The sequence below is a fragment of the Narcine bancroftii genome, chromosome 14 (assembly GCF_036971445.1).
Source record: "Narcine bancroftii isolate sNarBan1 chromosome 14, sNarBan1.hap1, whole genome shotgun sequence".
Taxonomy (NCBI): domain Eukaryota; kingdom Metazoa; phylum Chordata; class Chondrichthyes; order Torpediniformes; family Narcinidae; genus Narcine; species Narcine bancroftii.
Window position 1 is genome coordinate 12,977,428 of NC_091482.1, and position 15,079 is coordinate 12,992,506.

Sequence of the window (15,079 nt, forward strand, 5' to 3'; positions counted from 1 at the left end):
AAAATACAGAAGGAATACCAACCTACGACTCAAAAACAAAACAAACAAAAAAATCTACTTACCCGTCGGACTACCTAGTGTCTTTCCATGCTGCCTTCTCTTTGCATCACTGAGAATGTCAATAATCAGGGTTGCAAACTCGCGGGCATTAAACCTGGCAAGTTTTTGTCGTCCCTGAAACAAATAATGGTGAAAATGGTGTATTTAATCAACGGTTGTGAATGTGAAGAGTCTCACAGAAGCTTTCTTCGGAAGCTTTCTTTTCTGTCAATGTTTTTTTCTTGTCCCTTGCCTGGCCACAGTCTGCTGACCCACTTTCAAATAGTTTTTAAACCACACAGCGAAAGGAACCAATGATCACAGGGATCACTTGAACTCAGCTGGGGAAATATGCAAGGCGTGCCAACAACTGAGCCAATCAAGAGCCACTGAACTTTTGAGATTTCAAAGCAGGAAAAAAAATATTAAAAATTCAAGAGACCACAGAACATGCCAAGGAATAAACTGTTTATTGTTTAAAAATAGATCAGATTTTTCCCTCACTTACAGTATAATGCAGAAATAGGAACTCTGCCTGAATAGGGGTATACAGAGCCACTCTAATCCTCTGCAGGTTTTGCCGTCCTGCTGCTTTTCATTATGTTAATTCAGATCAAAACGGCAATGAGGCTGTTTTTCTCCGTGTATCAATCCCCCCCCCCCACCAAAATGACCAGTTTTAAACCCATTTCAAAGATGCAAATCATTCTAATGGAATGGTATTTAGTATAGTGAATTGCACAGAAACATGGAGGGAGATAAATGCAGAGTCTGGTTGGAACTTATTCTGTTTAAAAGAATGAGTATGTACATAAGAAAAAGGGAATTCTAATCCCAACCCAATGCATTCAAATAGATTCATGACTGATAAATCTAATAGCTAGAGGGGACAATATTCCAGTGCTATCCTTTTGCTGCAGCAACCAAGTTCTGAGAAGGGGTGGCGTTGAGCTGATTAACCCAGCTTCTAATGCTGGCTCATCTCATTGACTTGAACAATGAAGAACTGTGCACAAGCTTGAACATGGCATTCAGGCAAATTAATCATGAGAAAATGCCCACATTTTCCTCACCATTAAAGCATTCAGAATTATTTTTAAAGCGTCATGAATCATTGCAACTTCAGAGTTGTATTTATGCAGTGAACACTTGGACATTCTCTGCTTTATAAACCCCTTGCCTGAGATGATAATCAAAAAATATGGACAGAAGTAGTAATAGCCAAAAGGATGGACTAAAAGATGCCAGAGGAGAAAGTAAATAGAGAAATCAAGAAACAGAATGGCTGAAGTCAGGAAATTCCTAGTGAGGAAATTCTGGAGTCTGCTGAGATGAAGACATGGTCAAATATGCATGGAGTCAGTGGGGATAAGGTAAAGGGAGTAGTTGGGATAAAACCAATATTAGACAAGCAAAACTTGTATATTAAAGAGGAGCTGAGATTTACACAAGGAGATTCCCAAGTCAGCAATGGAATTGAAAAGTCTGAAGATGTGAAAGGCATGGATGAGGTTCATAAAAACAACTTGTTTTTCAAAAGCACTGAAAACTTTTATTTAGAAACTAATTCTAAGCCGGATGTAAAAAGCTTTTGCATTTGTTGCCCGTCATCATTTATCTCAGCAAGACATTGCAATTTCCAATGATTATGAAACCATTTATTGAGAGTCATTTGTACATGTTTAATCTTCACTGCCATTTCATTCAGAAGGAAGAATAATTTTGGAGGAAGGCACTGAAGTAGGCATTTAACTATTCAAGGTTGTCCATACTGTTTTTGAGACCCAGTTACTCCCAAACAATTGCTTCACATGACTGTGAAGTTGGCATAGGCTGCAATGTGAATGTAGTTGAGATAGGAGAAGTACTATTTCTAATACTATCATTTGAACTTCTGACCAGTGTTTTTATCTTCTCGGAAGAAAGCAGCAGATCATATGATATGGCTTCGTAGATGAGCTGAAGCCCAAGACCATGTTTATCATTCGTACGTAAACATTATCCCATTTATTCAAAATGGATGCTTTTGGCCATATGCATCAAAACTAAAAATAATGAAGCATAAAGTTTTTCACTTCAGCCGACTTTCTAACAGGTTTACTGAGGCCAGTTGTAATCTGTCTACTACATCACCAAATCACATTACAGTTTAGGCATCAAATCCATGATGTCAACTTAAATGTTTAATTCACCAGTTCTATTTCCAACGCAGATGGATCTTTTGCAACAATAGCAAAAAATATTTGCTGTGACTGCTTTTGTAAGTGACATAATTACTTAATCTATGTTCATTAATCACTACAGTGTTAGAGAGAGAGAGTGTTAGAGAGAGAGAGTGTTAGAGAGAGAGAGTGTTAGAGAGAGAGAGAGTGTTAGAGAGAGAGAGTGTTAGAGAGAGAGAGTGTTAGAGAGAGAGTGTTAGAGAGAGAGAGTGTTAGAGAGAGAGTGTTAGAGAGAGTGTTAGAGAGAGAGTGTTAGAGAGAGAGAGAGTGTTAGAGAGAGAGAGTGTTAGAGAGAGAGAGTGTTAGAGAGAGAGTGTTAGAGAGAGAGTGTTAGAGAGAGAGTGTTAGAGAGAGTGTTAGAGAGAGAGAGTGTTAGAGAGAGTGTTAGAGAGAGAGTGTTAGAGAGAGTGTTAGAGAGAGAGAGTGTTAGAGAGAGAGTGTTAGAGAGAGAGAGTGTTAGAGAGAGAGAGTGTTAGAGAGAGAGAGTGAGTGTTAGAGAGAGAGAGTGAGTGTTAGAGAGAGAGAGTGAGTGTTAGAGAGAGAGAGTGAGTGTTAGAGAGAGAGAGTGAGTGTTAGAGAGAGAGAGTGAGTGTTAGAGAGAGAGAAAGAGATCAGATAGTTCAGAGCAAAGGAAACATTACATTTACTTATGTGAAGTTCATTGAGGAGTCTGATTATGCTGGGAAAAATGGTGAATCTGGCAGTGCAGGATCTTGTACCTGTGAATCTTCTTCTTGACAAGAGGGTGAAGAGGGTGTGGCTGGGATGGGTTTTATGGCAGAGGGAAGTGTGCAGTTGGAGTTGATGGAAATAAGGTGGGAGGGGGAGGGTGAAAGAGAAGGTTTGTGAGGTGCCATGAATGGAGTTCACAACTCTTTGGAGCAGATAGGAAGCTAGACAGTGATAACAACTACACATACATAACATAATTAATTTTGCATCATATCCCACCACCCTCTCTCAGAAATGAGGATTGTTATCAGTCTTAATCTTTACCTTCCAGGATCCTCCTTTTCCATTCACTCAAAAACAAACCAAAGATTAGAATCTTGGAGCAGAACATGGCACAATAACTTCAGGAGCTACTTTTGGTCTTTAATCACTAAATCTCTAGTTCTTTTAGAATTTTTTTAATGAAGTGAAATACAAACATGCTCTTATACATTCGTAGGCTTTGTATTTCTTCTGAATAGACTGCTTTAAGTGTCCCCAAGCCTGTTTTTCTTTGTAAGGATAATCAAGTTCAAAAATCTACATATTTTTGCAGTTATGTGGCAACTGAGGAGACTAAATCTCATGCTTTGAATTTTTGTGGTAAAGGCAGGCAGTCTATGAATCGGATGAAACAAATTTGTTTCCATATATCTGTAGAAACGCTAAGGTCAAACACACATTTTCTCCTAACCCCCTTCCTGCTAAGAATACAGCAGTGACAGTTTACACCAAAATACAAAGTATGACTTGTTAATATCAAATCCACTGAACATTTTAAAATTACATCAAGCTGACAGTAAATAAGGTGGGGAAAAACTACAGAATCAAGAGCTGGATAAGAGGTTTCAGTGATGCCACCAAAACTAGACTTTCAAAGATCAGGAACACTTTCATTAATAAAGTTCATAATAACTACAGCTCAATGGTGGTGGTCATTATCATTTTCAGTTACTCTTAGAAAGAACAGCAGCAAGTCAGGATGCATGTAATCCAAAGACAGTGAGCTGGTTGCAACATGCGACTTTACTCCAGTAAGTTTGAACACAGGAATATTACAGTTTCATGAGAAGGCCCTAGTTGTAGATGATCACAAATTACATGAATTCAATCTCGTATCCCAACATCAGTACTCCTGTGACGATGTGCTACAACAATGAGTGTCTGAATAATGTCCTGGTTACAGTCTTCCTTTTCTCCTTTGCCTCAATTCATTCTAATGTCTGACTAGTATTATAAACAATAGGTTCAGGAGTTTGGCCCTTTGAGCCAGCACCGCCATTCACTGTGATCATGGCTGATCATCCACAATCAGTTCCCTGGACTCCGCTATCTTTAAGAGTTCTATATAACTCTTTCTTGAAAGCATCCAGAGAATTGGCCTCCACTGCCTTGAGGGAGAGCATTCTACAGACCCACAACACTCTGGGTGAAAAAGTTTCAAGTCAACTCAGTTCTAAATTGCAGACTCCTTATTCTTAAACTGTGGCCTCTGGTTCTGGAACGAGTTTCCTGCCTCTAGTGTTTCAATCAGATCCCCTCTCATTCTTCTAAATTCCATGTATACAAGCTCAAACGTTCCAATCTTTCAACATAGGACAGTCCCGCCATCCTGGAATTAACCTCGTGAACCTACGCTGCACTCCCTCAATAGAAAGAATATCTTTCCTCAAATGTGGAGACCAAAACTGCACACAATACTCCAGGTGGAGTCTCACCAGGGCCCTGTACATCTGCAGGACTTCTTTGCCCCTGTTATGAAGGCCAACATGCCATTAGCTTTCTTCACTACCTGCTGTACCTGCATGCTTACTTTCAGTGAATGATGAATAAGGACACCTACATCTCGTTGTACTTCCTCTTTTCCTAACTTGACGCCATTCAGATGGTAGTCAGCCTTCCTGTTCTTGCCTCCAAAGTGAATAACCTCACATTTATCTACATTAAACTGTATCTGCCATGCACCTGCCCACTCACCCAAGTCACCCTGCATTCTCATAACATCCTCTTCACATTTCGCACCGCCACCCAGCTTTGAGTCATCTGCAAATTTGCTAATGTTACTTTTAATCCCTTCATCTAAACCATCAATGTATATTGTAAATAGCTGCGGTCCCAGCACTGAGCCTTGAAGTACACCATTAGTCACTGCCTGCCATTCTGAAAGGGACCTGTTAATCCATACTTTTTGTTTCCTGTTTGCCAACCAACTTTCTATCATGTCAGTACCCTATCCCAATACCATGTGCTCTAATTTTGTCCACTCCTCTGAAGGTCCAGGTACACTATATCCACTGGCTCTCCCTTGTCCATTTTCATTGTCACATCCTCAAAAAATTTCAGAAGATTACTCAAGCATGATTTCCCCTTCATAAATCCATGCTGACTCAAACTAATCCTGTTACTGGTATCCAAATGTGCTTGTATTTCATCTTCCCCTACACTGATGTCAGGCTAACTGGTCTATAATGCCCTGTTTCCTCTCTCCCTCCTTTCTTAATTAGCTACCCACCAATCCATAGGAACTGATCCTAATCTATAGAACAATGGAAAATGATTATCAACGAGTCCACGATTTCTTGCGCCACCTCCTTAAGTATCCTGGGATCAAGTCCTGGGGATTTATCAGCCTTCAGTTCCATCAGTCTACCCGACTCCATGTTCTGCCTAATGTGAATTTCCTTCAGTTCCTCGGTAACCCTAGGCCCTCTGTCCACTATTATATCTGGGAGATTGTATATTCCCTAGTGAAAACAGATCCAAGGTACCTGTTCAACTTATCTGCTATAATAATTTCACTTGCTTCTGTGTTCAAGGGCCCAATTTTGATCTTAATCAATTTCTAGCACTGCTATTCTCAATAGGGGCCTGAAGCCTCCCACCCCACCAGAGGCCATAGCAGATTTAAGTCAAAGCTTTGTTTTCTTCATCTCACATAAATAAATATTTTTGTTTATAGTTGGTAGGAGAGAAGTATTAAAGAAACAAAAATGACTGTTTCACAGGGAAGGGGCCCCAAAATCTTTGAGCAGAGTGCCAGAGTCGAAAAAAGGTTGAGATTGGCTGATCTAGCATACAATAGTTGTAAGCGATAACTTTACACATGTTAAATTGGGCAAATGCAAGGAAGAACATAATGTCATGAGAATCTTGTATTTTAACATACCTGGTTCCTAGTTGCAGAATATTCAGGATTAACTGGGAGAAAGGGCACAGCACTACGTTCAGTCACTAAAGTGCTATGGTTCTGGGTGGTCAGCCACACTGAAAATACAGCACCAAAATAACATTAGTGAACATGATATTTTAATAACCATTTGAAACTTTCTGTGAGTAGCATGAACTTAATCGGACTGTACCAGAGAAAATGATATCGAGGCAATTCAGGCTTGAAGTGGTATACATTAAGTTACTCAGACTGTGATGTTCATTTAGATCCCCCCCCCCCCCCCCCCTAAACTCCCATCCCATCATAAGTAATCCCTATGCCATGTGCTCTGTGGTTAGTAAGGGATCGCTTCAGGTGGGATGTGAGTGGGAGGGGAAGGTTGAGAACCACTGCTCTAGACTCAACTGTGACTGAAATATTTGGCTTGAGAAAAATTGTCACTGGACTGGCCCATTTCCTTTGGAGTTCTGAAACTGTGAACATAACAAGTCAAAACCGTGATTTTCAAACTTTTTCTTTTCACCCACATCCCACCTTAAGCAAACTCTTACTAATCACATTGCACTCAAAATGGAATGGGAGTTTAGAGGGGGGGGGGGGAGTTTAAAAACCACTAATTTAGATGTTAAGATCTTGGGTTCACTGTATGACTAACAATTTTTTATCTAATACAATAAAAGGTGTTTTTGGTTCAACAGGAACAAGAAACACATTTTGTTTCAATTGGAGGTTGCTGTTTGCTAGGATTGGAATGGATTTAATTGTTTCATAAATATAGTAAACTGCAACTGAAAAAAACTCGCATTCTAATTTTGATACACTCGGCCTGCTGATGGGATAATAGCGATTCACTGAGGAGGAAAACACATTGGCCAGAAGCAAACCATTCAGATCCCGTCTCCATTTTAGTACCCTCTGCTGGATACAAATACAAGTTGCAGAAAATCAATTTATTCCAAATCAGAGTAAATGAGATCTGCCATTTTTTTTGGAGAAAGCAGCAAAATGTCTTGGTTATTTGTCTTCTCTGTAGCAAATGAGGATTTATTGCTGCAAAAATAAATGTCAAACATTAGGGCACAGCTACCAAAACCCAAATGAATCTGTAGAAAAGAGCTATTTGCAATAAAACAGTGCCAATTAACAGGACTTTTCATAAAATTTCTGTCTAAAACTTGACTATGTTCTCCCTCTTTTAAGTTTTGTCCAGATCCACATTATGATAGAGGTTAAAAGTGATGAACTTAAAAGTTTTTGATGAAAAGTCTTATCTATAGGATTTGAGTGAATTCTTGCATTAAAAAAAAAGTGCATTAATAAAACTTTATTTTCAAAAAAAATTGGATTTTCAATTATGAATTTCCATTCAGTCAGGAATAATGAGAATGAAAGATATTTTGTTAACATTTACAAAAGTGGCAAGAAAATTTAGAAATGCAGAAGTTTTCCAAAATAATGCAGAAATGCTTATTTTCTTAAATTCACAGGTTAGTGCACCGTTACATATATTCTGAAATAAAGACAAAATGATGGAATTGTTCAGTGGTCAGGTAAAAATCTGTAGCCAAAAAGTAAACATTTCAGGTCTTTAACCTTCCAACTGAACTGATTATCAACCTGAAATAATGGATCCTGTGCTGTCTATAAGGAGTTTGAACCAATAGCGGCAGATTCAAAGCAGGTCGGATCACTGGAGTGCCGGACCACAGAGCACCAAATAATAGAGGTTCAACCTGCAGTTTCTAAAACTAGATGGCGTAGGTTTAAGGTGAGTGAGAAAAGAGGTAACGGGGACTTAAGTGGCAAATACTTCCAAACAGAAGGAAGCGCTCATATAGAACGATTTTCCAGAGAGAATGGTAGAGGGAGCAACAACAAGGGAGCATTATTGTACTGTAACTTTCCTGCACTTGTATTCTTTGCTCCAGAAAAATGAAGATAAGCACATTGGTACCCAAACAACCTCAAAGCTTAAGACACATATATTATACATAGCTAAATCAGATTTTGGATGGTGTAAACTATGTGAAGAGTATCCAAAAATCTTTATCTGGGTTAAAATATATAGTATGATCAGAATTGTAATGGTGGCAGTGCTGCAGCTAGTGCGGCCCGCAGGGAGCGAGGGAGTAGAGATGCAACGATCCTGCGGGGTCAAGCTGCCCAGTCGACTGCCGTCGGTTCTATATGGGCTTGGAACGACCCACTGAGGGAGCCAACAGTGGTTTTATTTCCGATCCTGCATCTTCGGGCTCTGCACCCAAGATGGCAATGCCTAATAATCGGCAGCATCCATGAGGGACTGTAGACTCTGGGGTGGCGGAGGACTGGAAGCCAGCCCACGTCTGAGAAGGAGAAGCAGAAGAGACGACCCACGGGGCTGTGATCACGGAGGTGGACCAGTGAGGAGGCTCTGCAGCAGAGGGACCAGTGCAAGTGGTGGGCTGCTGGTGACTCCAGGCGAGGAACCCACGGAAGCTATGGGCTGCTCGCGCCAGGTTGCGGACTGCTGGAGACGGGCTCGAACTGGCCGGAGTACCAGGTATCGGAAACGGGATGTGAGGGGGTGCCAAGGGCACTGAAGGGCCCCTGACTGTGTCAGAGGTTCAGATCTGGAGCTCGGGTTGCCACTATGTGGCTGCAGAAGCTCAGTGACTCGGGGTGGGGGGGGGGGGGGGGAGGACTCTCTTTTGCTTCTCTTTCTCTGACTGTAAGAAATATAAAGAGGTGCTTAGGAAATTTCTGCCCGTGGCAAATCTGTTTGACTTTAAGCAGTCAAAAAGGAATTTCATATAATAGGGCACTTGGTCTTATTACTATGACAAGAAATTGAATCTTGAATGTAACCTCTCCAATCAGATGACAGGTGTAAGCTTTTGCACTTTGTTCTTTTTGCAATAATAAACCCTGCAACAGTCCTGCCATTTTAGGCCTGTCATTAGACAATAAATATACTACGTAACAAAATGAGTTCAAATATTATAGGGACTCCAATATGAATCAGATTTGACGTGGCTGGCAAGAATCTCCTGACCCAACAGTTCTAACAATATCAGTATTAAAATCGTAGATGGCTGAAAGATTACTTCTCTCATCTCTAGTGCATAGAGTATTGTTATGAAAATTTTAAAAAACTTGGTTAATTAAAATGGATGATGCCTTCCAATTAATGGGAAGAATTCCTGAGATATTGGAAATTCAGCAAAAAACCCATAATATTGGATAGCACTCACTAATGCGCATTATTTCACGGAACATTCAAAAGTATTGAACACCTGAGAGGAGTTAAAAAAAAGTTCCGAGTATGGATTTAGGGTATTAAAATAGATTCAAAATAGTTATTGAGGAAACAAAAACAATTTCTCAAGCATGATTGAATGTGGATAGTGGTTAGGACATCATTGATTTAGAAATAGAAGTATTCAAATTTAAACACAGGCCCTTTGCTCACCCTTGAATGGGACCACCTAGACATGTCCTATTAGTGATTGGATCTAATGGTAATTTAGTTTAAATAACAAATGATCAAAGGAAGCCACAAGGCAGACTGACAATATGAAATATGTAAATTGGGGGTTGGAATTCAGTGTTATGGAACAGAATATTTATGACACTAGTATATTTTGGACCATTTTCCAGTGGCTAATGAATTGGAACAAATGATCACTCATGGAAGAATTATTATTTTTAAAAATGTTTCAAGAATGGACTAAGTATAATGCTTGAAACAGAATTTTGCAACAACAAAAGTAAAGGTTTACAGATTAAGACTACCACTGATCGGGCAGCATGGTTAGGGTAATGGTCAGCACAACACTGGTTTCAAATCTGCTGCTATCTGTAAGGAGTTTGTACATTCACTCCGTGTCTGCATGGGTTTACTCCGGTTTCCTCCCACTGCCAAAAATGTACACAGGTTGTAGGTTGATTGGGGTATTTGAGCGGCATGGGATCGTGGGCTGGAAAGGCCTGTTACCGTACTACATGTCTAAATTAAACCTAAACAGCAGTAATATAGCTTAGGTGAGTTGCAAAACCCTATTTCCATGTCTCAAACATGCATTTTTATGTAAATAGAAGAACCCACAGGAAATAATTTCAGAGCTCAATGCAGCTTTTTTTTTTGCAACTGGGTTTGCCGCCTACTAGCATTTGTGATTTTGGCATGGACGGATTTCTGCAGAATGCTTCAGTGTTTTAAACTGTATTGCATTTCAACAGTCATCACCAATTAGTAAAACATTGCCTCATGTGACACCGACAGATGAAGCAAAACCAGGTTAAGGTGAGTTAGCTGAGGTTTTCAGCCAATATCCACCTCTGAGGTAAAGAGATTGAAACATCTTGTCTAAATGCAGAACGAGGGCATAGCAGGCAAACATAGAATGGCCTCGGGTATGGTGAGTAGCTTGTTTAGGCTCATTTGGGAATACTGCATCAGGAAAACTTCATATTCGCAAAATAAAGCACTACTTCAGAGGGTGAAATTTGGAAAGAAAGTTACAGATCAATGGCCTTATACAAAGGACTTTTTTTTTCCTTTTCCTATCTAGCCAGTTTACATCGTTCACCTTTTATCTCGCATCTAGATCTGTTAATACTGCTAAAAGATCAGGCACTCACAATATAATCAACAGCTATGCTTTGGAGCTATGACATTTTAAACAAAGACCTCTGATCATGAACTGACAACACCTCCTGAATACTACACAAATTGCACAATTGGTACTTGGAAAAGATATTGAATAATTAAGTCAAATAACCAACCTTCAGAGAAATTTAATCCACCCTTAGAGTATAGTCAATATCAAAGCCAGCTAAATCCATCCAAATAATGACAAACGTTTTTAAAAATCTTACCTTATTTGACTTCCAGTTCCATCCCCCACATGTATTGTTGGTTATGTTAAATTCACTTTGAACCCAAGATATATTAGGTTAGAGCCATGTGTTCCAAAGGATTAAATTCAAATGAGCTTTGACTTTTAGTTGTTTCTTCCTGTTTTGGTAGCTAACTTCTATTTATACGAAACTTGTGAAAAATTCCAGACTGATGAATAACAGAAACAATTTGAATGCAATCCATTTTCAGATGAATTAAACAAGCTGAACTCCAGGCAGTTTGTTTTCCCACTCTTATTCAGCTACCTTCTATGCTGTTGTTCATACAGAGTTAAATACCACATGCTACTATCCTCATCAGATAATGGGAAAGTGCTGAACCAAAAGCTTCTCCAAAAATGGATAAATTTTTCCAGTCTCCAAAATGTCTGTTGGCAGCAACAACAAGCATTCCCTACAGTAAGCACATTCCAATTGCAGTTCCTTACCAAATCTGCACAATTCATTTTTAGTGACGCCCAGACCACCAATTCCAGTATTACACTACATTTTATGCTTCCTTCGTAAGTTTGATATGAAAAATAATTTTCTAGTAATTTGTTAAACACTAAATGTTATTGCAGCTTCCAATTGCATTTTACACATGAAAAGATGCGTTGTTTTACGTGTATTCCTTGATTTGTGAATGCTGTATTCAGGTTTACCACAACGCCGTTGACTCTTTGGGGTATGTTTGATTTGATTCACAGAATTAAATTTTTACCTTCCAGAATAACACACCACTCTGACCATTGGAACACATTGTACCAACCTACCTTTAAACCAATTTACAGATTTTTCTTAATGAAATCCCTTTCCTCGGTCTAGTAATGATCGTACAGCAAAAATGAACTATTAATATACCTGCATCATTCTCACGTCGATCAACTTCATCGTAAACATCCATCGCTAGTTCTTCAAAAAGTCGATTATTCAGCTGCACGGAAAAAACAGATGTAGAATTCTAGAGTTGTTTTAGATTTCACTGATGCAATTCAAAAGATGGTTTGCCCAAGCTGTCTAAATGACAGAGCAACAGTTGCAACTTATTTTAAATCTTGAGAAGAATGTTATTTTGCCTCAAGAAAATTAAAGCCTTTTTGTCTGTGAGCACAGGGCCTACTTTTCAATCATTTTAATTACTGTATTTAACTTAGCTGCAGAAATCCTCGAGGTGATAGTTTCTAGCCTTGTAATTCAAGGGCCTCCAAAAGATATTTTATGGCATTGTCCCAAGGTCAGTTTATACATATCACTAGCTTGAAGCAAATATTGCTGATCTCTGATGGCTCTCGTCTCCTGGTGTAGGAGTACATCTGCCTACTGTGAGAACCATGTTTGTGTTTATTTTTATTCCTTTCCCGCTTTCTTCCAGCTGGTTTATCGAAGGGAATTCATCTTATCTGTACTTCCGCCGCAGGCTTTGTGGCAAGGTGCAGGGTGTTTATTGATCAGCTGTCTATTAGCAGCTTATACTGCTGCAGATTTCCACCTCTGTGTCACATTTTGCTTTTAGAAGCTGTGGGCACTATGCAGAACAGTCCTTACAAATATTCATGCAGAGCCAAAGCATGGCAAAATTCTGCCTGCCAAAAGACCTACAACTCCTATAAGGGACGTCAATTCCATTCCCAGTTCTGCTACCAGCTGATCAGGTTTTAATGCTGGTGCTTTGCCGCTCTCCTTCTCATGCTATTGTACAGAGTAGGGCAATAGGTACACACACACAAATTAGAGATCGTAGCTGATATTCTACCTCCATAACACTTACCAGCATCATTCCCAAATCCCTCAATTCTTTTAGTCCAGAAATCTATTGATCTATTTTGAATGAATATGACTGAGCCTCCAGAACATTTGGGGGCCAGAATTCTACAAGTTCGTCATCTTGAGCAAAGTAATTTCTCCTCTCATCAGTCCAAAACAACTCATTCCCTTTTCTGAAATATGTATCTTTCTGGCTCTAGGCTCCTCAACCAGAGGAAATATCCACAATGTAAAAATATGCTCCCTGACCAAGACTCCTTAGCCAAAGAAACATCCTTCCAGCATCCAACCTGTCAAGCCTTTTGAGTACTTAGGTTTCAATTAGATCTCTTCTTCAGCCCCACCCTATCCACCCGCTCTTCACAAGCAAATTCACTATCCTAGGAGTAATTTAGAAAATCTGCACTGTATTTTTGTGACATAAAGTGCATTCTTTCATAGGTTCTTAAGGAGGTCTCTCCAAGGTCACACAAAATTGCAGTAAGATGATCATCCCCCTTCCTTCAGTTAATAGAAACTCTCAATGGAACAGTTTCTAGTTTGGCATGGCATGTCAAAAGAAACTGAGAAATGCAGCAAACTTAACATAATATCAGTAGGTCTTCCTGTGTCTACAGATCATTTCACAAAACATTCGAGAGTCACAGATGGTGACATTTACACTAGGCCCCATGGTGAAAAATTTGCAGCAAAAAGACTTGGATTCAAATTAATACAGAATAGTTAAATGCAGTTAGCAGGCAAAAGGTAAAATATACAATTGAGAAAAACACAAACACCACACGATATAAGTGTAAATGAGTTGCAACTTTTCATTTGAAGGCTTGTTGCAACTTAATATGAAATACACGTCCAAATGAAGGTCAGTGGCAGACCACAGTACTCTGAAATAGACTATTTTACACAAAATAGACTCAAGTTAAAATGCATTACTTTTACCTAACAGTTAAATCTGCATTAATAAAATAAAACATTGGAGTGAATTAAACACTTGATGAGATTTCTGCCCAAGGCCCCTATATTTTAAAATGTTAAATTATGAGAAATGCAATAATTGCAATTGAAGTTTCTCTAGTTTAAATGTTAATGGATTGTTTCACATCCCAACTGTTAAGTTAAATACATATAGCATTTTTTGTTTATCACTCTAATTTTCATATTTACGCTACCTTTAAATGTAATTTAATTATATATGGTAACAGCAAGTTAATATTACACTTCCAGCAATCAAGGAGAAAAATACTCATTACTTACTGCTTGTAGTTTCTTTTTGGCTGCCTTAGCCAATTCTGACAAGTCCAAGCTACTGAAGAGAAACATGAAAAAGACAACTCAGGAACAAGGTCAAAATACGCATCTATAACAATATTAAATTTCACACAGAACCTGCAATAAACACTTAAGAATCTGTGACTTTATAAAACTGCTCAGTTACAGTCTTTCACACACATTTAGAATGCAAGAGATTCAAAACAACTGGAATTGAAGCAATACCACAAAACTTAATTTTTCTACATTATCTTTGCAAAGTATGCAACTTAAGATGCACATTCATTGTTACTCCTTGGTTTGGAATGGGTACACTGAGAGCTACTCCTCAGCAACTTTATTCAATGACAACTTGCAACTTATTATGAGAAAAGCAGCCTCCATCAGTGGAATCCTCCTAATGATAACATTTTGATGACCAGTTTAATTTGTCACCTGTAGATTTACAATAAATATACACATTTTAAAAAAGCTCCTCTACTTTCTGTGCACTTTAACTTGAAAACTGCCCCAAGTTATAATACATTGCTCAATTTTCCATAAAAAGTGAGAGATATTAATTTAGAAATATTATAGAGTTTTGAACACATGATTAACAATTAAATAATGGACAATATTTTCAGTTTAAAGATACTGACATTTCTCATGATTACAAACAAAAAAGATCTCAAGAAACAAGTTTCTCAAGGAAAATCTGTCTTAATATTACATACTACAGCGGGGAAATGGTCCAATAACTAGCATCCGTTGGGTTCATTTGCATTACAGTGGTTCAGCCCTTGTTTTCTGATTCGGTAACACCTGCTGGAAGATGAACCTTCCCTGACGGTCCAAGCAAATCAGCAAAAACATAAATCAATGTTGCTCTACCTTTTTCCAAAAGCCAACCAACATAGGGTCAGTGGGAATTGCATCAGGAATTAAGCAAATAGCAGCAATAAATAAATTCACTTATTTTATGGTGACTATTTTTTGTTGTTTAGAAAATGACAGTATTAATATATTGAAAATACTTGAATGA

At 38.7% G+C, this 15,079-nt stretch overlaps 1 protein-coding gene across 11 annotated transcripts in view; it reads right to left on the minus strand.

Moving 5' to 3' along the window:
* The window catches only part of git1 (G protein-coupled receptor kinase interacting ArfGAP 1), a 168,689-nt gene that overhangs the window by 58,863 nt on the left and 94,747 nt on the right, over positions 1-15,079 (minus strand). For 8 of the 11 annotated variants that reach the window (XR_011348520.1, XR_011348526.1, XR_011348524.1 and 5 more), the window contains 4 exons: positions 14,044-14,095; positions 11,887-11,959; positions 6,139-6,236; positions 63-174 (listed from right to left, as the gene is read on the minus strand). Coding sequence is in view for 1 of the 11 variants with exons in the window: in XM_069910441.1 (XP_069766542.1) it covers positions 63-174; positions 6,139-6,236; positions 11,887-11,959; positions 14,044-14,095 (335 nt within the window). In the remaining 10 variants the exon portion in view is untranslated. The remainder of the gene's footprint in view (positions 1-62; positions 175-6,138; positions 6,237-11,886; positions 11,960-14,043; positions 14,096-15,079) is intronic. The other 3 variants (XR_011348522.1, XR_011348523.1, XR_011348519.1) reach the window with 1 other exon arrangement.